The sequence below is a fragment of the Corvus hawaiiensis genome, chromosome 7 (genome assembly GCF_020740725.1).
Source record: "Corvus hawaiiensis isolate bCorHaw1 chromosome 7, bCorHaw1.pri.cur, whole genome shotgun sequence".
Lineage (NCBI taxonomy): Eukaryota > Metazoa > Chordata > Aves > Passeriformes > Corvidae > Corvus > Corvus hawaiiensis.
The window spans coordinates 7421504-7443751 of NC_063219.1; the positions used below are offsets into that span (position 1 = coordinate 7421504).

At 60.6% G+C, this 22248-nt stretch overlaps 3 protein-coding genes and 2 long non-coding RNA genes across 9 annotated transcripts; all 5 read left to right on the plus strand.

Annotated features, from left to right (window-relative positions):
• The first annotated feature begins 1637 nt into the window (after positions 1-1637).
• On the plus strand, positions 1638-3696 carry LOC125328802. Of its 3 annotated transcripts, XM_048309919.1 has the most exons (5): positions 1638-1968; positions 2239-2303; positions 2413-2562; positions 2746-3365; positions 3610-3696. In XM_048309919.1, exons 1-4 carry the CDS (start codon positions 1845-1847, stop codon positions 3109-3111), a joined length of 705 nt encoding a protein of 234 aa, XP_048165876.1. In that variant the 5' UTR covers positions 1638-1844; the 3' UTR covers positions 3112-3365; positions 3610-3696. The 3 variants fall into 3 exon arrangements, with proteins under 3 accessions (XP_048165876.1, XP_048165874.1, XP_048165875.1); XM_048309917.1 differs by having other exon boundaries at positions 2413-3365; XM_048309918.1 differs by lacking the exon at positions 3610-3696 and having other exon boundaries at positions 2413-3529.
• On the plus strand, positions 3231-6982 carry LOC125328566. The gene is made up of 10 exons (XM_048309453.1): positions 3231-3365; positions 3706-3797; positions 3886-4023; positions 4318-4432; positions 4606-4743; positions 4952-5128; positions 5262-5660; positions 6058-6160; positions 6401-6457; positions 6748-6982. Exons 1-10 carry the CDS (start codon positions 3231-3233, stop codon positions 6945-6947), a joined length of 1554 nt encoding a protein of 517 aa, XP_048165410.1. The 3' UTR covers positions 6948-6982.
• Positions 6983-11158: 4176 nt separating this feature from the next.
• On the plus strand, positions 11159-12960 carry LOC125328784. 2 transcript variants are annotated; one of them, XR_007204861.1, is made up of 5 exons: positions 11159-11232; positions 11503-11567; positions 11677-11826; positions 12010-12629; positions 12874-12960. It is a non-coding gene; the product is annotated as an uncharacterized LOC125328784 (long non-coding RNA). The 2 variants fall into 2 exon arrangements; XR_007204860.1 differs by having other exon boundaries at positions 11677-12629.
• Positions 12961-13207: 247 nt separating this feature from the next.
• On the plus strand, positions 13208-16246 carry LOC125328567. Its single transcript, XM_048309454.1, has 8 exons — positions 13208-13287; positions 13582-13696; positions 13870-14007; positions 14216-14392; positions 14526-14924; positions 15322-15424; positions 15665-15721; positions 16012-16246. The coding sequence occupies exons 1-8, from the start codon at positions 13208-13210 to the stop codon at positions 16209-16211; spliced, it is 1269 nt and encodes a 422-aa protein (XP_048165411.1). The 3' UTR covers positions 16212-16246.
• Positions 16247-20422: 4176 nt separating this feature from the next.
• Positions 20423-22224, plus strand: LOC125328768. 2 transcript variants are annotated; one of them, XR_007204855.1, is made up of 5 exons: positions 20423-20496; positions 20767-20831; positions 20941-21090; positions 21274-21893; positions 22138-22224. It is a non-coding gene; the product is annotated as an uncharacterized LOC125328768 (long non-coding RNA). The 2 variants fall into 2 exon arrangements; XR_007204854.1 differs by having other exon boundaries at positions 20941-21893.
• The last annotated feature ends 24 nt before the right edge of the window (positions 22225-22248 follow it).

Here is a 22248-nt window from a genome sequence, read left to right on the forward strand (position 1 = left end):
TTGCTGCTGATGGCAAGACTGGTGATGGCAGGGGAAGGCAGGCAGTAGGAGGGCAGCAAGGGTCAAGAAATCAGTTTTCCAACAATAAAGGAGTGAATGGTGTGTCATATTTTAAATAGGGTTTCAGCAACTGCAAGATGAATACTTGAAAAATATTTCTCACACCTTTAACAAAGGGAAAACAGGTCAAATGCACCAGCTTTGCTTTCTGATAGAGGCATTATTTGGGTAAGCAGATGAACAGGCAGATTAGAAATGTAAGTGCATTTGTACTTAGGACCCTGTCGTGGTTTGACACTGGCCCAAAGCCAGGCACCCACGAGAGTCACTTGCTCACCTTCCCCTGCCACAGATGGGCAAAGGAGAGAGAAAAATTAATGAAGGGTTCATGAGTTGAGATAAGGACTGGGAGAAACACTTCAAGGGCAAAACAGGCTCAACTTAAAGTTACAAAGTGAGTTTATTACTCACAGAATCAGAGGAGGATAATGAGAAGTAAAATAAGCCCTTAGAAACATCTTTTTCCCCCCAGCCCCTCCCTCCTTCCCACCAACAGTACAGGGAGACAGGGCATGGGGACTGGGGTCAGTCAGTTCATTACTGAGATTTTCTTTGGCTGCTACAGGAGACAAGTCCTTCCCCTGTGAGACCATGGGGTCCCTCCCATGGCAGACAGTTCTCCGTGAACTTCTCCAACGTGGTTCCAATCTCATGAGCAGCAGTCCTGCCAAACCTGCTGCAATGTGAATTCCTCCCACGAGCAAACAGTCCTCCCAAAACTACTGGGGCGTGGGTCACTCTTCCATGGGGTGCAGTCCTCCAAGGACAGGCTGCTCCAGCTTGAAAGCAGGGGGCCCCCTCTCTCCACTAGGCTTCCCGCTGGAGCACAGCCTCCTCCAGGCATCCACCGGCTCCAGCATGGGCACCTCCCCCACAGGCTGCAGCTGCTGCTTCACCATGGTCTTCACCACGGCCTGCAGAAGAATCTCGGCTCCAGCGCCTGGAGCACCTCCTGCCTCTCCTTCTCCACTGATCCTGGTGTCTCCATGTTGTTTCCCTCACATGTTCTCACCTCCTCCCCTTCTCTGGCTAGGAAAAAACTGTACCCTTTGATTTGATTTTCTTCTTAAATGTCTTGTCACAAAGATGTTACCATCATCTAAAATTGGCGCAGCCTTGGCCAGTGGCATGTCCATCTTCAGAGCCATCAGGGATTGGCTCTGCCAGACATGGTAAGCTTCTGGCAGCTTCACCTCTGTGGCCTCCTGCTACCAAAAACCAGGCAGTGCAAAACCATTACAGACCCTCAGTCTACAATTAAAAAAATATAAAGACTTACGTTCCATTTAAACTCAAGTCAGAGGAAAAGAGATGAAGAAAAACAGTTAAACATGCAAATTTTGAGAACCCAAGGTGACAGAATAGCTAAGTATTATCTTTAAAAAAGGAAGATAAATATGCTCTATCCGGGGAAACTGTATCTTCATAGATTATTCTTACTTCCCAAGACTTCTCTCTTGAAGGTGCCTTGAAGGCACGACTGCAGGACTTGCTGACCCGGAGCTTTTAAGCTCTCCTGCAAGTAGCCTTCAATCCAGTCAGTGACATGGAGCAGAGACCCCCAACCATGCCCAAGCTGGCCTGGGTGAATGAGGATGAAGAAGGCCCTGGAGCTGTCCCAGAACAGCAGCTAGAAGAGGTGGAGCAGTTCCAGCCACCACAGGAGGGTGAGTGGCAGAGCTAGGCCACAGGGCTGGTGCCTTCAAGGCACAACTGCAGGACTTGATGACCTGGAACTTTTTGGAGGCGTATCTCTGCAAGTACCCTTCAATCCAGTCAGTGACATGGAGCAGAGACCCCCAACCGTGCCCAAGCTGGCCTGGGTGAAGGAGGAGGAGGAAGAAGGCCCTGGAGCTGCCCCAGCACAGCAGCTAGAAGAGGTGGAGCAGTTCCAGCCACCACAGGAGGGTGAATAGCAAAGCTGGGTCACAGGGCTGGTGCCTGCAGCCAACTTGGCCCCATCCCATCCCGTCCCATCCCATCCCATCCTGTCCCGTCCCCTGGGGACATGCCCATGGACAGGACGGAAGAGAGGCTGGGGCAGACCCCCCCCACAGCAGCCGTGCTCCATCCCCTGGGCATACCGGGGCTGTCCCTGCCTGGGGAGCGCAGGGCTGGGCTGTGTTCTCCGGCCTCTCCCGCAGCCCCTCAGCTCTGGCTGCGCTCGCTCTTTACCAGACCCAGCCGTGGACCCGACACAAGAGCACGACCCCGCCCGTGGCCGCTTCCGCAGAACAGCGCAGGTACCTGCAGCCGTCCCCACCTGGGCTGGGCCTGCTGTCGCTGCTCAGCCGAGCACTGTGCTTGGAGCACCCCATGGAACATCCTTCTCCTCTTGCCCTCCTCCTACAGATGGTTTGCAAATTCATCAGGAGCATTCGGGAGAAAGAGACCAGCGTCATGGGCACTGGGGTCATACCATACTCAGAGGTCTTCAAATACGAGACCAGTGCCGCCCTGCTGGATTTGCTTGTGAAGCAGGGTGTTTCCAGTCCAGAGCAAGTAAGCAGCATGTGGCCAGGGTTCAGTTCCCCCAGGAGTCACATGGCTTGCCAAGCCACGCCTGCTGGTCACTTTAAGCCTTTGAGGCCATCCCAGTGTGGTGGGAAGGGAAGCAGTTCTCTGGGGAAGCTGGGGGACATTACTCCCTGTGGCAGCTTCCAGCTCTCCCCGTACCTTCTCCAGGTGCCTGCCATGGTGAGGTTCATCCACCGATGGCTCATGGCCAATGAGCCTGCTGAGCACAGGCTGGACAATACCCTGCTGGAGCTGACAGAGGCACAGCCAGCTGATGTAGTCATGACTCTCCTGCGTGTGGCCCCATTGTGTGACAGGTATGGGGCCCACCTGCCCAAAGGGCTCAGGGCTCACCAGCCCATCACCCTGTGGAGCCTGTCTCCCAGGCGCGTGACAAACGGAGAGTTCCAGGGCCCTCTGGCTCCTCCATTTTCCAGCCGTGGCATGTCAGCCCCCAAGCCTGCTGCCATGCTCCCTCCCTGCCCCTCAGGGGCCGGTGCCCACAGGGGTGGGCTGCCTGGGTGCTGCTGGTGAAGGGCCGTGGGCAGAAGCAGAGCTGGCAGTCAGCCCGGGCCCCTACAGCTGCCCAGGCCACGGTGCTGTGGCTGACACCCCCCGACACAGAGTTCTGACCCCACAGAGCTGCTGCGACCATGTGGACGACAATCATGTCCTCGCCCAGGACTGCGGAGCTGGCGCAGCTGCTGCTCCTCGATGTGCTGGGGAGCTGGCCAGAGCACAGCATGCGCACCTCCGATGGCGACGACACAGATGTCTTTGCCCTGGCTGTGAGTTTCTGGAACTGGCCTTTGCTCGCCCCCAGGCCACCTTCCATCAGCTCTCCATCCTCCTGCCCCCACTGCGTCTCCCTGCCTCAGGCGCTGGGCTGAAACCTGGGCTAGGGGCAGGTTCAGGGGCACCAGGCCAGGTGCTCCGCCTACGTCTCCCCTGGCCTCCCCCTTCCATGCTCTGGCCCTGCCACGTGGACGCCTTGGCACTGGGCGCTGTCTCAGGGTGGTTTATCCTTTGCAGGCAACTGTGGTGATGTGGAAGATCCTCCAGGTGCCCTGTGTCCCACACGTACTGATATTCTTTTTCCCCCGCCTCTTTGCGCATCTCCTCTTCCAGGTGTACTTCAGCACATTGGATACGCCAGAGGAGGTCAATACCTTCTGGAAGGGATGCCAGGAGGAACACGGCCTTGCCACCAACCCCAGCAGGTGCTCCATCCCAGTCCTCCTGTCCCTCCCATGTCGCCAGGGCAGGAGCCAGTCCCCCAGCGTGACCTGGGCTTTGCTCTGCACACAGGTTTGCAGTGCGGACCCTGAAGGCCCTGCTCTGCCTTCTCCAGTGTGAGCACGTGGTGATGGCAATGGAGCGCAAGCGTGGCTGGGACACGCTGCTCTGTGCCGACACCCACCACTATGCAGTGGGTCTGCTGGCCAGGTGAGACCCCCTTCTCCCCCGCTGCCCTCGGCTTTTGTGCCCTGTGCCCAGGGTGCCCCACACGGTGGCCGTGGTCGTGGGCCAGAAGGCCTTGTCACCGAGGAACGGCTGAGCTGACGGGAAAAGGCCGGGAGAGGAGGGTGCCCCGGAGCAGCCGCCTCCCAAAGGGCCCAGGTCCCTTCGCAGGGTGGTCGGGAAAGACCAGAACTATGTGACTCAGTCCTGGGACAGGTTTGCCCCGCCCCCCCCCCCCCACCCCAGCTCAGGGCCTGAGTGCCTTTTTCTGCCTTCCAGGGAGATGAACCAAGCATCGCTGCACTTGTGTAAAAGCATCTTATGCTGTCTCCTTGAGATGCTCAGCAAAGAGATGCCATACTGGGATTTCCCCGCCCTGGCGTTCCTTGTGGAGGTGAGCCCGACGGCCAGCGCTGCCTCGCTAGAGCTGCCTCCCAGCTCTCTGCCCTCCCGTAGCCGCAGCTGCCTGGGACGGTGCCCGCGCCCTGCGCTGCTGCCTGGGCCCAGCCCTGTGCGCTTCCGGGCTCCTGCCGGCCGGCTCCCCTGTCACTGCCCTGTGCCTTTCAGGTCCTCGAGTGCCTGGACCTGAGTGAATGCGGTGACAGCATAATGGACGTCGTAACAAGACACCTGAAGAGCGAGCGCAGGGAGATGCGTCGCCTGGCACTCAGGGTCCTCCTCTTGCTCAGGGATGATCCCTCAATGGTGAGAAGGGGGCAGCACCTGAAGCTGCGCTGGCAGCGTGGGGCTGGGGAACACAGTCGCTTGGGCTTGGCCGGGCTTTGGGCGCTGAGGCAGCTGTTTCCAGCTCTCCTGCCTCCTGGTTCAGCTGCCCGAGTGCTTCGGGACAGGCCTTTGGCCTCTGGGCCCTACTGTAGAAGGGTGGCGTTGCACAGCTTTGTGTTCCACACAGGCCGAAAGAATGTGGAGCCTGACTAAAAGCCTTGTGGTGCTCCTGCGGGATAGCGACAACGACGTGGTTAGGATGACCGTCGTTCTCCTGACTTATTTCTTCCTGGACAAGGATGCCCCGATACCGAGCCCCATCGCCCTGCAGCTGGCTGAGGCCCTCCTGCCACTCTTTGACAACGTAAGGCTCTGTGCCCCCAGGCAAGGCCACTGGATGCCACCCAGATACTGTGTACCCTGTGGATTTTCAGGCCTGCGCCCAGGTGGGCCTGGAGCAGCTGATGTTGAGGTCTTTTTTTCTTCCTTTCATACAGGATGACAGCCAGGTGCAGCTGCTCTCCATGTTTGTCTTCAGAACACTGATGTCTTTTGTCATAGAAAAAGAGCCCCTGAAAACACAAGTGTGCCAGAGCCTGCTCCCACTCTTCTTCCACTGCCACGATGAGAACCAGCACGTGGCAGAGGTGAGGACTCGTGCCCCGGCATGGAGATGGGCTGCCTCCTGCCCTGGCGCCTCGCGGGCTTCAGCCTCCTCCTGGCCTTGGCACAGGGACGCGCGCGTCCCATGCCCTGGGCTGTGGTGCCATCTCCGGGTCTCTGCTGCTCGCCAGGCTTCTCAGGAAACGCTGCTTTGTGCGGTCCAGTTCCTGAAGAGGAGAGATCTCGAAAAGCTGGTGAAGAAGGAGAAGCTGTGGAAGTTCGCCGAGTGCCTGGTAAGGACGGCCTGGCCGCAGCCTGGAGAAGCCCCCTGCCCCCGGCGCTCAGTGTGCGGGGCTGGCAGCTGTGCTCCCTGTCCAGCGCTGCACCCAGGGGCGCCAGCCTGCGCCCCACACGCTGCTCCCTTCCCTGGGCCGCGCGGGCTCTTCTCCAGGCTCCTCTGGCCCCGAGCCGGGCGCCGATGGAGCGCCGGCCCAGCTGGGCTGTGGGGCGGGGGCGGCACCGAGGCTCCCCGGGCAGCACCCGGCCCTCGGCCCTCTCCAGAGCCTGGCGCCAGCGGCTGCTGGCCAGGCCTCGGGGCTGTGCGGGCAGGGGAGGCAGTGCCGGCCGTAGGGAGCGCCCGGCCAAGGGGCTGAGCCCGCGCTAAGCCTTCCCTCCTGGCACTCTCTCCAGCTGGCAGAGGACAGGAGCCAAGCGGCCGAGCACCTGCGCCTGGCCCTGCCGTACCTGGAGAACCCGCAGGAGCCCCTGCGAGAGGCGGCCGTCAGGTTCATGGGTGAGCCACGAGGCCGGGGCCCCTCCCCGCCCCGCCGCAGCTCGGCCCCGGCCCCGCCTGCTGCCCCGGCAGCGGGATCCGGGCCCGGGGCCGTGGAGCCCCGCCTGCCCTCGGGCGTCAGGATGCGGCAGGAGCCCGGGCCGAGCGCTGCCAGGGAAGGAGGTCGTGTGGCCTCAGGGCTGGCAGCGCCGGTGTGGGGCAGCTGTGCCGCTGGGGCTGTGACAGGCTCTGTGTTCCCAGAGATTGCCGGGCGGAGCATGAGGGGGCAGCACAAAGAGCTCCAGCTCATGTGCAAAGGTGAGTGAGGGCAGCGGGCTCTCAGCGGGGGCTGGCGGGGGGATCTGCAATTCCTGCCCCGGCTGCGGAGGGCTCTGCTCCCTGTGCGGACGAGGGGCGGCGTGGGCAGAGCACAGAGAGGTTTCAGGGCCGCGTGGGGCATTGGTGGCCAGCACCTTTGGGCTGATCCTGTCGGTCCCTGCTCCCTCCTGGCCATGGCAAGAGCAGGCTGGGATGGCCCTGGAAGGGGGCTCTCCTCGGGTCCCCGCAGATCCGGGATCTGACCGTGGCTCTGTTCCTCTCTCTTGCAGCCCTTGAACACCTGACAGAGGACATCAGCCCTGCTGTCTCCAACCTGGCACTTCAAACATTGTACGTTCTCCGGTCACTAGAGACGTCTCGATACTCCATATTCCGGAGGCTGCAGGATCAACTCCGCAGGGCATGGAAGACACGGCCTCGGCTGTCGAGCCTTGGCCGGCTGTGTTTCTGGAGCTCTGCGGAGAGCTGATCTGGGAGGCTCTGCCTGCTGGGGCCACCTGAGCCAGAGGGGATTTTCTTTTCTTTAAGAATTTTCTTTTCTTTTCTGTATTCTGTAGAATATAAATATAGAATGTGTTATAATACACAGACTCCCAGGAGCTTTCTTTTGGTGCCCAGTATCGGCAGGGCATAGGGGAAGAGGGGAGAAGGGGTGCTTGCGCTCAGCAAGTTGCCCAAGCGTGCGGAGTGGAAGGGGAGATGGCCAGAAGCTCCTTGGCCTTTGGTGGGTCTGCTGAAGCCTTAACGCTGTCGAGAGAGCGGGTGGGCAGGGGCCAGAGCTGCGGGGATCCCTGCGGGACTGGTGCCGGGAGATGGCCACAAGCCCTGTCCCCGGCAGGAGCCGCCATCTGTGTCCTCCTGCCCGTGCGTTGCTGCCTGGCTTGCTGAGGGCTCTGAGGTGCCTCTTGATCCGGCTCGTCTGGAGCTCTGTCAGGGCTGTGCTGCTGCCGGGCAGGTTGGCCAGGCTGGGGGAGACCCTGAGGGGACGGGGCGGTGGTAGGCCGTGAAGGGAGGAGGTGCTGCGGAAGCGCTGACGGGACAAGGCAGCGGGAAGGCACGAGGAGGATGTGTGACGGAGTGGGTGGCAGGAGGCTACAAGGGGACAGGAGGTCCCTGAGGGGCGGGGGTGGTGGGAAGGCCTGAGGAATTGGGTGTCAGAGGCCATAAGCAGCCCCCAGGCAGCCACCTCGTTCCTGCCACCCGGCTGCTCTGGCGCTTCCCCGACACGTCTCCCAGGCCTGTGGCAGAAGCCCTTGAAGCCGGGCCTCAGCAGGACAGTGGGGACCAGCCCGAGGTGCCCAGGCTGGGCTGGCTGGGGACAAGGAGGGCAGAGGGGCCCTGCCGGGGCACGGCCACTGGGTGCTGCCAGTCCCCACGGCTGCCCAGGCCACGGTGCTGTGACCGCAGCCCCCCTGACACAGCGCTCTGGGCCCGCACGGCTGCTGCCACCATGGGACAGACGGCGATGTCTCCTCGAGCAGGGCTGCCGAGTCGCTGCTGCCAAAGCGGCTCTGGACGCCACAGGAACGGCACCAGAGCGTGCCCAGGAACAGCAGGAGCCCGAGCGCCGGCACCTGCTCAACGAGGCATCCGGGCCAGCCGGGATGCCAAAAAGGGGGATACTGTGGGCACAACTGCACGTGGTTTGGCAAAAGGCTCCAGCAGAATTGGCCATGATGGCTTTCTCTTGACTCGCCAGCCTCACAGCAATGCTTGGCAGCTTCAGCTGCAGCCTGTGCCCCTGACTGACTTCAGTGGCTGTGCTTGAGGGCAGACTGGCCTTCCACAGTCAGGCGTCCCAAGGCAGTGGCATTGGTGCCACCGTGAGAGCGAGACTCTGATGGGACACGAGCCCTGCGCTGCAGCTGCCGTCCCTCTCCTCCATGCAGGCACCTTACAGACACGTGCATGAGCTTCCAAACTAAATCCTGGACTTGCTTGGAACAAAGGAAGCAGCCGCAGCAGGCGCTGAAGAAAAGCAGGGACTTCTATGGCTCCGTTTTGCTCTCCACTTGGGGAATCACAGAATCCCAGAGCACTTTGTGTTGGAAAGTATCTTAAGGATCATCCAGTTCCAGCCACCCCGCCATGGGCACAGGTGGTGTGCACGCACACCAGTCACTAGAATTGGAAGAACACTTGGCTGCCGTGTTTACCTTTTCCCCTCCTGGATTTCAAGCTAAGAGGAAAAGGTCAGCTGGTTAAAGCTGAATCTTGTTGCTCACGGAACTAGGAATAGGAGTCTCCAATGGGACCTGGTATGTCCATTCAACCTTTGTAAGATCCCACGGTTGGAGCTCAGCCCTGTACAGCCCAGGCACAGGCTCCAGGCTGGTCCATTTCAGCATCCCCAAGTCTTTGTGGCTTCCTGTGCACCCTGAGACTTCTGAATCCATTCTTGAATTCCCAGTTACTGCTGTGCAGGACGTGAGAACACAGTGCTTGGAACAGCCTGTTTGGCTCATTCTTGGGTTTGCTGCTCCCGACTAAAGTAATAATCAGGAGTATATGCTGATGCACAGGTATAGCTGAACACCAGGGACTTTCTATGGAGTGTCTAAAACCTTGTGTGACTGCCCAGAGACTCTAAAACCCAGAGGTGAAAATGACGGCTTTGCTATTTAAGAATCCTAGAAATTTTGACATCTGATTTTTCTGGTCAAGGATTTTCATGCCAATGCGGAAATGACAAAAATATTAAAACTTGTTTTCCTTGGCAACCCCTTTTAAACGGCATCAGTAAACTTACAGGGGACAGGGTGTGACACTGGGCATGGTACTTGGCAGTCCATGGCTTCAGATGTGGGTGATTAATGTTTTGCCCGGTTTCACCCAGGAGTTCAAGTGTTCCCAGGGCTTTGTTCAACTGGTCATTGCAGGTAACTTCCACTAAATGCAAAAGGATGTCCCAGCAGAACTTCTGGAGAATGTGCCCTAGGGATAGGGACAAAACCTTGAAAATGATCAGCAGGGTCTGAAAAACTTTAAAAAAAAAAAAAAAAAAAAAAGTTAAAGTAGATATGGCTCTGTGGCTTTTCAGGCACGACTCTTTGGGGCCGGAGGAAACGTTTGCCTTGCATCAGCTGCAACGTAGACAGACATGCAGCAACTGGAGTGTTGAACGTCAGAGACTGGGCTAATGTTTTTCCCAGGGAAACAGACAGAAGATCACAAGGAAACATGACCGTGTCTCTGTACAATCTAATTGTCCTGTGAAACTCAGAAGCTGGTGATGCTCTGGTTCTACTGCTAATCCCTTCCATGAAAAAATTCATTCCAGGAAGCAGCAACATCTCCTGTCAGATACTGAGTGTTGCCCCCAGTTGCTCCAGGTGCTCCTGCCAACAGCCCCCTGTAGGAAGGAGCACAGACCCCAATGCGCCTTGGCTTTGGCTGCCCTCTGGCAGAGAAGTCCCCCGGGGGCACAGGTCTCTGGGGCAGGAGACGGGCACCAGCGCGGCCAGGGCACGGGGGTCTAGCAGGTCTGCTTCGGCGGGGGCTCTGCCACACCTGCTGATTTCAGCGCTCCCCGGGGCCCCGGGGTCAGAGCAGCATTTGCGCCCTGGCTCACACGTCCTTGTGTCTGTGTCACAGCCCCGGCTTTAGGATGGCCACCAGCCGGGATGTGTCCCACGGAGGCCGTGCCAGCTTCTGTGGAAGACCCCGTGCCCTTCCTGCCACGGCTGTGTTGCTGGCCGTGGGGGCTCCTGGTGCTGCTCCGAACCCACAGAGCAGGGGAGCGTTTGCTTATGGATTGAGCCATTCTTAAAGCTGCTGTCGGGCTGTCTTAGGCACTTGGAGCAAGGGATTCCTTCCAACCTGGGCCACTTGGGGTGGGCTGGGGGCGGCCCCAGGGCAGGTGGCAGTGTGTGCAAAGGCCCTTTGTGACACGGTGCAGCATGGTCACCATGGGATGGAATGGGACAGGGTGTCCCAGGGCCCTTTGTGACACGTGCTGACATAGGTGCTGGTGGTGACGCGGCCACGCCACAGTGCTCGGAGCACGCGATGGGATAGGACAGGACAGAGCGGTGCTGTGAGGAGCCCCCGCACAGCGCGCTTGTTCTTTGCTGACCCGGAGCCTTTCCGAGGCGTTTACCTGTGCAGGTGCCCTCGAGGCCAGACCATAGGACTTGGTGACCCGTGGCCTTCCTGAGGCTTCTCTTCTGCAGGTGCCCTCGAGGGCAGACCATGGGACTTGGTGCCCCGGAGCTTTTCTAAGGCATCTCCCATCCCTGTGGCCGGTGCCCTCGAGACCAGACCGTGGGACTTGCTGTCCTTGCTTCCCAAGACTTCTCTCTTGAAGGTGCCTTGAAGGCGCGACTGCAGGACTTGCTGACCCGGAGCTTTTAAGAGGCATCTCTCCTGCAAGTAGCCTTCAATCCGGTCAGTGACATGGAGCAGAGACCCCCAACCATGCCCAAGCTGGCCTGGGTGAATGAGGATGAAGAAGGCCCTGGAGCTGTCCCAGAACAGCAGCTAGAAGAGGTGGAGCAGTTCCAGCCACCACAGGAGGGTGAGTGGCAGAGCTAGGCCACAGGGCTGGTGCCTTCAAGGCACAACTGCAGGACTTGATGACCTGGAACTTTTTGGAGGCGTATCTCTGCAAGTACCCTTCAATCCAGTCAGTGACATGGAGCAGAGACCCCCAACCGTGCCCAAGCTGGCCTGGGTGAAGGAGGAGGAAGAAGGCCCTGGAGCTGCCCCAGCACAGCAGCTAGAAGAGGTGGAGCAGTTCCAGCCACCACAGGAGGGTGAATAGCAAAGCTGGGTCACAGGGCTGGTGCCTGCAGCCAACTTGGCCCCATCCCATCCCGTCCCATCCCATCCCATCCTGTCCCGTCCCCTGGGGGCATGCCCATGGACAGGACGGAAGAGGGGCCGGGGCAGACCCCCCCCACAGCAGCCGTGCTCCATCCCCTGGGCATACCGGGGCTGTCCCTGCCTGGGGAGCGCAGGGCTGGGCTGTGTTCTCCGGCCTCTCCCGCAGCCCCTCAGCTCTGGCTGCGCTCGCTCTTTACCAGACCCAGCCGTGGACCCGACACAAGAGCACGACCCCGCCCGTGGCCGCTTCCGCAGAACAGCGCAGGTACCTGCAGCCGTCCCCACCTGGGCTGGGCCTGCTGTCGCTGCTCAGCCGAGCACTGTGCTTGGAGCACCCCATGGAACATCCTTCTCCTCTTGCCCTCCTCCTACAGATGGTTTGCAAATTCATCAGGAGCATTCGGGAGAAAGAGACCAGCGTCATGGGCACTGGGGTCATACCATACTCAGAGGTCTTCAAATACGAGACCAGTGCCGCCCTGCTGGATTTGCTTGTGAAGCAGGGTGTTTCCAGTCCAGAGCAAGTAAGCAGCATGTGGCCAGGGTTCAGTTCCCCCAGGAGTCACATGGCTTGCCAAGCCACGCCTGCTGGTCACTTTAAGCCTTTGAGGCCATCCCAGTGTGGTGGGAAGGGAAGCAGTTCTCTGGGGAAGCTGGGGGACATTACTCCCTGTGGCAGCTTCCAGCTCTCCCCGTACCTTCTCCAGGTGCCTGCCATGGTGAGGTTCATCCACCGATGGCTCATGGCCAATGAGCCTGCTGAGCACAGGCTGGACAATACCCTGCTGGAGCTGACAGAGGCACAGCCAGCTGATGTAGTCATGACTCTCCTGCGTGTGGCCCCATTGTGTGACAGGTATGGGGCCCACCTGCCCAAAGGGCTCAGGGCTCACCAGCCCATCACCCTGTGGAGCCTGTCTCCCAGGCGCGTGACAAACGGAGAGTTCCAGGGCCCTCTGGCTCCTCCATTTTCCAGCCGTGGCATGTCAGCCCCCAAGCCTGCTGCCATGCTCCCTCCCTGCCCCTCAGGGGCCGGTGCCCACAGGGGTGGGCTGCCTGGGTGCTGCTGGTGAAGGGCCGTGGGCAGAAGCAGAGCTGGCAGTCAGCCCGGGCCCCTACAGCTGCCCAGGCCACGGTGCTGTGGCTGACACCCCCCGACACAGAGTTCTGACCCCACAGAGCTGCTGCGACCATGTGGACGACAATCATGTCCTCGCCCAGGACTGCGGAGCTGGCGCAGCTGCTGCTCCTCGATGTGCTGGGGAGCTGGCCAGAGCACAGCATGCGCACCTCCGATGGCGACGACACAGATGTCTTTGCCCTGGCTGTGAGTTTCTGGAACTGGCCTTTGCTCGCCCCCAGGCCACCTTCCATCAGCTCTCCATCCTCCTGCCCCCACTGCGTCTCCCTGCCTCAGGCGCTGGGCTGAAACCTGGGCTAGGGGCAGGTTCAGGGGCACCAGGCCAGGTGCTCCGCCTACGTCTCCCCTGGCCTCCCCCTTCCATGCTCTGGCCCTGCCACGTGGACGCCTTGGCACTGGGCGCTGTCTCAGGGTGGTTTATCCTTTGCAGGCAACTGTGGTGATGTGGAAGATCCTCCAGGTGCCCTGTGTCCCACACGTACTGATATTCTTTTTCCCCCGCCTCTTTGCGCATCTCCTCTTCCAGGTGTACTTCAGCACATTGGATACGCCAGAGGAGGTCAATACCTTCTGGAAGGGATGCCAGGAGGAACACGGCCTTGCCACCAACCCCAGCAGGTGCTCCATCCCAGTCCTCCTGTCCCTCCCATGTCGCCAGGGCAGGAGCCAGTCCCCCAGCGTGACCTGGGCTTTGCTCTGCACACAGGTTTGCAGTGCGGACCCTGAAGGCCCTGCTCTGCCTTCTCCAGTGTGAGCACGTGGTGATGGCAATGGAGCGCAAGCGTGGCTGGGACACGCTGCTCTGTGCCGACACCCACCACTATGCAGTGGGTCTGCTGGCCAGGTGAGACCCCCTTCTCCCCCGCTGCCCTCGGCTTTTGTGCCCTGTGCCCAGGGTGCCCCACACGGTGGCCGTGGTCGTGGGCCAGAAGGCCTTGTCACCGAGGAACGGCTGAGCTGACGGGAAAAGGCCGGGAGAGGAGGGTGCCCCGGAGCAGCCGCCTCCCAAAGGGCCCAGGTCCCTTCGCAGGGTGGTCGGGAAAGACCAGAACTATGTGACTCAGTCCTGGGACAGGTTTGCCCCGCCCCCCCCCCCCCACCCCAGCTCAGGGCCTGAGTGCCTTTTTCTGCCTTCCAGGGAGATGAACCAAGCATCGCTGCACTTGTGTAAAAGCATCTTATGCTGTCTCCTTGAGATGCTCAGCAAAGAGATGCCATACTGGGATTTCCCCGCCCTGGCGTTCCTTGTGGAGGTGAGCCCGACGGCCAGCGCTGCCTCGCTAGAGCTGCCTCCCAGCTCTCTGCCCTCCCGTAGCCGCAGCTGCCTGGGACGGTGCCCGCGCCCTGCGCTGCTGCCTGGGCCCAGCCCTGTGCGCTTCCGGGCTCCTGCCGGCCGGCTCCCCTGTCACTGCCCTGTGCCTTTCAGGTCCTCGAGTGCCTGGACCTGAGTGAATGCGGTGACAGCATAATGGACGTCGTAACAAGACACCTGAAGAGCGAGCGCAGGGAGATGCGTCGCCTGGCACTCAGGGTCCTCCTCTTGCTCAGGGATGATCCCTCAATGGTGAGAAGGGGGCAGCACCTGAAGCTGCGCTGGCAGCGTGGGGCTGGGGAACACAGTCGCTTGGGCTTGGCCGGGCTTTGGGCGCTGAGGCAGCTGTTTCCAGCTCTCCTGCCTCCTGGTTCAGCTGCCCGAGTGCTTCGGGACAGGCCTTTGGCCTCTGGGCCCTACTGTAGAAGGGTGGCGTTGCACAGCTTTGTGTTCCACACAGGCCGAAAGAATGTGGAGCCTGACTAAAAGCCTTGTGGTGCTCCTGCGGGATAGCGACAACGACGTGGTTAGGATGACCGTCGTTCTCCTGACTTATTTCTTCCTGGACAAGGATGCCCCGATACCGAGCCCCATCGCCCTGCAGCTGGCTGAGGCCCTCCTGCCACTCTTTGACAACGTAAGGCTCTGTGCCCCCAGGCAAGGCCACTGGATGCCACCCAGATACTGTGTACCCTGTGGATTTTCAGGCCTGCGCCCAGGTGGGCCTGGAGCAGCTGATGTTGAGGTCTTTTTTTCTTCCTTTCATACAGGATGACAGCCAGGTGCAGCTGCTCTCCATGTTTGTCTTCAGAACACTGATGTCTTTTGTCATAGAAAAAGAGCCCCTGAAAACACAAGTGTGCCAGAGCCTGCTCCCACTCTTCTTCCACTGCCACGATGAGAACCAGCACGTGGCAGAGGTGAGGACTCGTGCCCCGGCATGGAGATGGGCTGCCTCCTGCCCTGGCGCCTCGCGGGCTTCAGCCTCCTCCTGGCCTTGGCACAGGGACGCGCGCGTCCCATGCCCTGGGCTGTGGTGCCATCTCCGGGTCTCTGCTGCTCGCCAGGCTTCTCAGGAAACGCTGCTTTGTGCGGTCCAGTTCCTGAAGAGGAGAGATCTCGAAAAGCTGGTGAAGAAGGAGAAGCTGTGGAAGTTCGCCGAGTGCCTGGTAAGGACGGCCTGGCCGCAGCCTGGAGAAGCCCCCTGCCCCCGGCGCTCAGTGTGCGGGGCTGGCAGCTGTGCTCCCTGTCCAGCGCTGCACCCAGGGGCGCCAGCCTGCGCCCCACACGCTGCTCCCTTCCCTGGGCCGCGCGGGCTCTTCTCCAGGCTCCTCTGGCCCCGAGCCGGGCGCCGATGGAGCGCCGGCCCAGCTGGGCTGTGGGGCGGGGGCGGCACCGAGGCTCCCCGGGCAGCACCCGGCCCTCGGCCCTCTCCAGAGCCTGGCGCCAGCGGCTGCTGGCCAGGCCTCGGGGCTGTGCGGGCAGGGGAGGCAGTGCCGGCCGTAGGGAGCGCCCGGCCAAGGGGCTGAGCCCGCGCTAAGCCTTCCCTCCTGGCACTCTCTCCAGCTGGCAGAGGACAGGAGCCAAGCGGCCGAGCACCTGCGCCTGGCCCTGCCGTACCTGGAGAACCCGCAGGAGCCCCTGCGAGAGGCGGCCGTCAGGTTCATGGGTGAGCCACGAGGCCGGGGCCCCTCCCCGCCCCGCCGCAGCTCGGCCCCGGCCCCGCCTGCTGCCCCGGCAGCGGGATCCGGGCCCGGGGCCGTGGAGCCCCGCCTGCCCTCGGGCGTCAGGATGCGGCAGGAGCCCGGGCCGAGCGCTGCCAGGGAAGGAGGTCGTGTGGCCTCAGGGCTGGCAGCGCCGGTGTGGGGCAGCTGTGCCGCTGGGGCTGTGACAGGCTCTGTGTTCCCAGAGATTGCCGGGCGGAGCATGAGGGGGCAGCACAAAGAGCTCCAGCTCATGTGCAAAGGTGAGTGAGGGCAGCGGGCTCTCAGCGGGGGCTGGCGGGGGGATCTGCAATTCCTGCCCCGGCTGCGGAGGGCTCTGCTCCCTGTGCGGACGAGGGGCGGCGTGGGCAGAGCACAGAGAGGTTTCAGGGCCGCGTGGGGCATTGGTGGCCAGCACCTTTGGGCTGATCCTGTCGGTCCCTGCTCCCTCCTGGCCATGGCAAGAGCAGGCTGGGATGGCCCTGGAAGGGGGCTCTCCTCGGGTCCCCGCAGATCCGGGATCTGACCGTGGCTCTGTTCCTCTCTCTTGCAGCCCTTGAACACCTGACAGAGGACATCAGCCCTGCTGTCTCCAACCTGGCACTTCAAACATTGTACGTTCTCCGGTCACTAGAGACGTCTCGATACTCCATATTCCGGAGGCTGCAGGATCAACTCCGCAGGGCATGGAAGACACGGCCTCGGCTGTCGAGCCTTGGCCGGCTGTGTTTCTGGAGCTCTGCGGAGAGCTGATCTGGGAGGCTCTGCCTGCTGGGGCCACCTGAGCCAGAGGGGATTTTCTTTTCTTTAAGAATTTTCTTTTCTTTTCTGTATTCTGTAGAATATAAATATAGAATGTGTTATAATACACAGACTCCCAGGAGCTTTCTTTTGGTGCCCAGTATCGGCAGGGCATAGGGGAAGAGGGGAGAAGGGGTGCTTGCGCTCAGCAAGTTGCCCAAGCGTGCGGAGTGGAAGGGGAGATGGCCAGAAGCTCCTTGGCCTTTGGTGGGTCTGCTGAAGCCTTAACGCTGTCAAGAGAGCGGGTGGGCAGGGGCCAGAGCTGCGGGGATCCCTGCGGGACTGGTGCCGGGAGATGGCCACAAGCCCTGTCCCCGGCAGGAGCCGCCATCTGTGTCCTCCTGCCCGTGCGTTGCTGCCTGGCTTGCTGAGGGCTCTGAGGTGCCTCTTGATCCGGCTCGTCTGGAGCTCTGTCAGGGCTGTGCTGCTGCCGGGCAGGTTGGCCAGGCTGGGGGAGACCCTGAGGGGACGGGGCGGTGGTAGGCCGTGAAGGGAGGAGGTGCTGCGGAAGCGCTGACGGGACAAGGCAGCGGGAAGGCACGAGGAGGATGTGTGACGGAGTGGGTGGCAGGAGGCTACAAGGGGACAGGAGGTCCCTGAGGGGCGGGGGTGGTGGGAAGGCCTGAGGAATTGGGTGTCAGAGGCCATAAGCAGCCCCCAGGCAGCCACCTCGTTCCTGCCACCCGGCTGCTCTGGCGCTTCCCCGACACGTCTCCCAGGCCTGTGGCAGAAGCCCTTGAAGCCGGGCCTCAGCAGGACAGTGGGGACCAGCCCGAGGTGCCCAGGCTGGGCTGGCTGGGGACAAGGAGGGCAGAGGGGCCCTGCCGGGGCACGGCCACTGGGTGCTGCCAGTCCCCACGGCTGCCCAGGCCACGGTGCTGTGACCGCAGCCCCCCTGACACAGCGCTCTGGGCCCGCACGGCTGCTGCCACCATGGGACAGACGGCGATGTCTCCTCGAGCAGGGCTGCCGAGTCGCTGCTGCCAAAGCGGCTCTGGACGCCACAGGAACGGCACCAGAGCGTGCCCAGGAACAGCAGGAGCCCGAGCGCCGGCACCTGCTCAACGAGGCATCCGGGCCAGCCGGGATGCCAAAAAGGGGGATACTGTGGGCACAACTGCACGTGGTTTGGCAAAAGGCTCCAGCAGAATTGGCCATGATGGCTTTCTCTTGACTCGCCAGCCTCACAGCAATGCTTGGCAGCTTCAGCTGCAGCCTGTGCCCCTGACTGACTTCAGTGGCTGTGCTTGAGGGCAGACTGGCCTTCCACAGTCAGGCGTCCCAAGGCAGTGGCATTGGTGCCACCGTGAGAGCGAGACTCTGATGGGACACGAGCCCTGCGCTGCAGCTGCCGTCCCTCTCCTCCATGCAGGCACCTTACAGACACGTGCATGAGCTTCCAAACTAAATCCTGGACTTGCTTGGAACAAAGGAAGCAGCCGCAGCAGGCGCTGAAGAAAAGCAGGGACTTCTATGGCTCCGTTTTGCTCTCCACTTGGGGAATCACAGAATCCCAGAGCACTTTGTGTTGGAAAGTATCTTAAGGATCATCCAGTTCCAGCCACCCCGCCATGGGCACAGGTGGTGTGCACGCACACCAGTCACTAGAATTGGAAGAACACTTGGCTGCCGTGTTTACCTTTTCCCCTCCTGGATTTCAAGCTAAGAGGAAAAGGTCAGCTGGTTAAAGCTGAATCTTGTTGCTCACGGAACTAGGAATAGGAGTCTCCAATGGGACCTGGTATGTCCATTCAACCTTTGTAAGATCCCACGGTTGGAGCTCAGCCCTGTACAGCCCAGGCACAGGCTCCAGGCTGGTCCATTTCAGCATCCCCAAGTCTTTGTGGCTTCCTGTGCACCCTGAGACTTCTGAATCCATTCTTGAATTCCCAGTTACTGCTGTGCAGGACGTGAGAACACAGTGCTTGGAACAGCCTGTTTGGCTCATTCTTGGGTTTGCTGCTCCCGACTAAAGTAATAATCAGGAGTATATGCTGATGCACAGGTATAGCTGAACACCAGGGACTTTCTATGGAGTGTCTAAAACCTTGTGTGACTGCCCAGAGACTCTAAAACCCAGAGGTGAAAATGACGGCTTTGCTATTTAAGAATCCTAGAAATTTTGACATCTGATTTTTCTGGTCAAGGATTTTCATGCCAATGCGGAAATGACAAAAATATTAAAACTTGTTTTCCTTGGCAACCCCTTTTAAACGGCATCAGTAAACTTACAGGGGACAGGGTGTGACACTGGGCATGGTACTTGGCAGTCCATGGCTTCAGATGTGGGTGATTAATGTTTTGCCCGGTTTCACCCAGGAGTTCAAGTGTTCCCAGGGCTTTGTTCAACTGGTCATTGCAGGTAACTTCCACTAAATGCAAAAGGATGTCCCAGCAGAACTTCTGGAGAATGTGCCCTAGGGATAGGGACAAAACCTTGAAAATGATCAGCAGGGTCTGAAAAACTTTAAAAAAAAAAAAAAAAAAAAAAGTTAAAGTAGATATGGCTCTGTGGCTTTTCAGGCACGACTCTTTGGGGCCGGAGGAAACGTTTGCCTTGCATCAGCTGCAACGTAGACAGACATGCAGCAACTGGAGTGTTGAACGTCAGAGACTGGGCTAATGTTTTTCCCAGGGAAACAGACAGAAGATCACAAGGAAACATGACCGTGTCTCTGTACAATCTAATTGTCCTGTGAAACTCAGAAGCTGGTGATGCTCTGGTTCTACTGCTAATCCCTTCCATGAAAAAATTCATTCCAGGAAGCAGCAACATCTCCTGTCAGATACTGAGTGTTGCCCCCAGTTGCTCCAGGTGCTCCTGCCAACAGCCCCCTGTAGGAAGGAGCACAGACCCCAATGCGCCTTGGCTTTGGCTGCCCTCTGGCAGAGAAGTCCCCCGGGGGCACAGGTCTCTGGGGCAGGAGACGGGCACCAGCGCGGCCAGGGCACGGGGGTCTAGCAGGTCTGCTTCGGCGGGGGCTCTGCCACACCTGCTGATTTCAGCGCTCCCCGGGGCCCCGGGGTCAGAGCAGCATTTGCGCCCTGGCTCACACGTCCTTGTGTCTGTGTCACAGCCCCGGCTTTAGGATGGCCACCAGCCGGGATGTGTCCCACGGAGGCCGTGCCAGCTTCTGTGGAAGACCCCGTGCCCTTCCTGCCACGGCTGTGTTGCTGGCCGTGGGGGCTCCTGGTGCTGCTCCGAACCCACAGAGCAGGGGAGCGTTTGCTTATGGATTGAGCCATTCTTAAAGCTGCTGTCGGGCTGTCTTAGGCACTTGGAGCAAGGGATTCCTTCCAACCTGGGCCACTTGGGGTGGGCTGGGGGCGGCCCCAGGGCAGGTGGCAGTGTGTGCAAAGGCCCTTTGTGACACGGTGCAGCATGGTCACCATGGGATGGAATGGGACAGGGTGTCCCAGGGCCCTTTGTGACACGTGCTGACATAGGTGCTGGTGGTGACGCGGCCACGCCACAGTGCTCGGAGCACGCGATGGGATAGGACAGGACAGAGCGGTGCTGTGAGGAGCCCCCGCACAGCGCGCTTGTTCTTTGCTGACCCGGAGCCTTTCCGAGGCGTTTACCTGTGCAGGTGCCCTCGAGGCCAGACCATAGGACTTGGTGACCCGTGGCCTTCCTGAGGCTTCTCTTCTGCAGGTGCCCTCGAGGGCAGACCATGGGACTTGGTGCCCCGGAGCTTTTCTAAGGCATCTCCCATCCCTGTGGCCGGTGCCCTCGAGACCAGACCGTGGGACTTGCTGTCCTTGCTTCCCAAGACTTCTCTCTTGAAGGTGCCTTGAAGGCGCGACTGCAGGACTTGCTGACCCGGAGCTTTTAAGAGGCATCTCTCCTGCAAGTAGCCTTCAATCCGGTCAGTGACATGGAGCAGAGACCCCCAACCATGCCCAAGCTGGCCTGGGTGAATGAGGATGAAGAAGGCCCTGGAGCTGTCCCAGAACAGCAGCTAGAAGAGGTGGAGCAGTTCCAGCCACCACAGGAGGGTGAGTGGCAGAGCTAGGCCACAGGGCTGGTGCCTTCAAGGCACAACTGCAGGACTTGATGACCTGGAACTTTTTGGAGGCGTATCTCTGCAAGTACCCTTCAATCCAGTCAGTGACATGGAGCAGAGACCCCCAACCGTGCCCAAGCTGGCCTGGGTGAAGGAGGAGGAAGAAGGCCCTGGAGCTGCCCCAGCACAGCAGCTAGAAGAGGTGGAGCAGTTCCAGCCACCACAGGAGGGTGAATAGCAAAGCTGGGTCACAGGGCTGGTGCCTGCAGCCAACTTGGCCCCATCCCATCCCGTCCCATCCCATCCCATCCTGTCCCGTCCCCTGGGGGCATGCCCATGGACAGGACGGAAGAGGGGCCGGGGCAGACCCCCCCCACAGCAGCCGTGCTCCATCCCCTGGGCATACCGGGGCTGTCCCTGCCTGGGGAGCGCAGGGCTGGGCTGTGTTCTCCGGCCTCTCCCGCAGCCCCTCAGCTCTGGCTGCGCTCGCTCTTTACCAGACCCAGCCGTGGACCCGACACAAGAGCACGACCCCGCCCGTGGCCGCTTCCGCAGAACAGCGCAGGTACCTGCAGCCATCCCCACCTGGGCTGGGCCTGCTGTCGCTGCTCAGCCGAGCACTGTGCTTGGAGCACCCCATGGAACATCCTTCTCCTCTTGCCCTCCTCCTACAGATGGTTTGCAAATTCATCAGGAGCATTCGGGAGAAAGAGACCAGCGTCATGGGCACTGGGGTCATACCATACTCAGAGGTCTTCAAATACGAGACCAGTGCCGCCCTGCTGGATTTGCTTGTGAAGCAGGGTGTTTCCAGTCCAGAGCAAGTAAGCAGCATGTGGCCAGGGTTCAGTTCCCCCAGGAGTCACATGGCTTGCCAAGCCACGCCTGCTGGTCACTTTAAGCCTTTGAGGCCATCCCAGTGTGGTGGGAAGGGAAGCAGTTCTCTGGGGAAGCTGGGGGACATTACTCCCTGTGGCAGCTTCCAGCTCTCCCCGTACCTTCTCCAGGTGCCTGCCATGGTGAGGTTCATCCACCGATGGCTCATGGCCAATGAGCCTGCTGAGCACAGGCTGGACAATACCCTGCTGGAGCTGACAGAGGCACAGCCAGCTGATGTAGTCATGACTCTCCTGCGTGTGGCCCCATTGTGTGACAGGTATGGGGCCCACCTGCCCAAAGGGCTCAGGGCTCACCAGCCCATCACCCTGTGGAGCCTGTCTCCCAGGCGCGTGACAAACGGAGAGTTCCAGGGCCCTCTGGCTCCTCCATTTTCCAGCCGTGGCATGTCAGCCCCCAAGCCTGCTGCCATGCTCCCTCCCTGCCCCTCAGGGGCCGGTGCCCACAGGGGTGGGCTGCCTGGGTGCTGCTGGTGAAGGGCCGTGGGCAGAAGCAGAGCTGGCAGTCAGCCCGGGCCCCTACAGCTGCCCAGGCCACGGTGCTGTGGCTGACACCCCCCGACACAGAGTTCTGACCCCACAGAGCTGCTGCGACCATGTGGACGACAATCATGTCCTCGCCCAGGACTGCGGAGCTGGCGCAGCTGCTGCTCCTCGATGTGCTGGGGAGCTGGCCAGAGCACAGCATGCGCACCTCCGATGGCGACGACACAGATGTCTTTGCCCTGGCTGTGAGTTTCTGGAACTGGCCTTTGCTCGCCCCCAGGCCACCTTCCATCAGCTCTCCATCCTCCTGCCCCCACTGCGTCTCCCTGCCTCAGGCGCTGGGCTGAAACCTGGGCTAGGGGCAGGTTCAGGGGCACCAGGCCAGGTGCTCCGCCTACGTCTCCCCTGGCCTCCCCCTTCCATGCTCTGGCCCTGCCACGTGGACGCCTTGGCACTGGGCGCTGTCTCAGGGTGGTTTGTCCTTTGCAGGCAACTGTGGTGATGTGGAAGATCCTCCAGGTGCCCTGTGTCCCACACGTACTGATATTCTTTTTCCCCCGCCTCTTTGCGCATCTCCTCTTCCAGGTGTACTTCAGCACA

Coding starts and splice junctions, on each gene's coding strand:
- LOC125328567 (XM_048309454.1), top strand. CDS start 13,208: ATGGCAATGGAGCGCAAGCGTGGCTGGGACACGCTGCTCTGTGCCGAC. Junction 13,288..13,581: donor GCAGTGGGTCTGCTGGCCAG/GTGAGACCCCCT, acceptor TCTGCCTTCCAG/GGAGATGAACCAAGCATCGC. Junction 14,008..14,215: donor TCAGGGATGATCCCTCAATG/GTGAGAAGGGGG, acceptor TGTTCCACACAG/GCCGAAAGAATGTGGAGCCT.
- LOC125328566 (XM_048309453.1), top strand. CDS start 3,231: ATGTGGACGACAATCATGTCCTCGCCCAGGACTGCGGAGCTGGCGCAG. Junction 5,661..6,057: donor GGAAGTTCGCCGAGTGCCTG/GTAAGGACGGCC, acceptor CACTCTCTCCAG/CTGGCAGAGGACAGGAGCCA. Junction 6,458..6,747: donor GCTCCAGCTCATGTGCAAAG/GTGAGTGAGGGC, acceptor TCTCTCTTGCAG/CCCTTGAACACCTGACAGAG.
- LOC125328802 (XM_048309917.1), top strand. CDS start 1,845: ATGGAGCAGAGACCCCCAACCGTGCCCAAGCTGGCCTGGGTGAAGGAG. Junction 1,969..2,238: donor GTTCCAGCCACCACAGGAGG/GTGAATAGCAAA, acceptor GCTCTTTACCAG/ACCCAGCCGTGGACCCGACA. Junction 2,304..2,412: donor GCTTCCGCAGAACAGCGCAG/GTACCTGCAGCC, acceptor CTCCTCCTACAG/ATGGTTTGCAAATTCATCAG.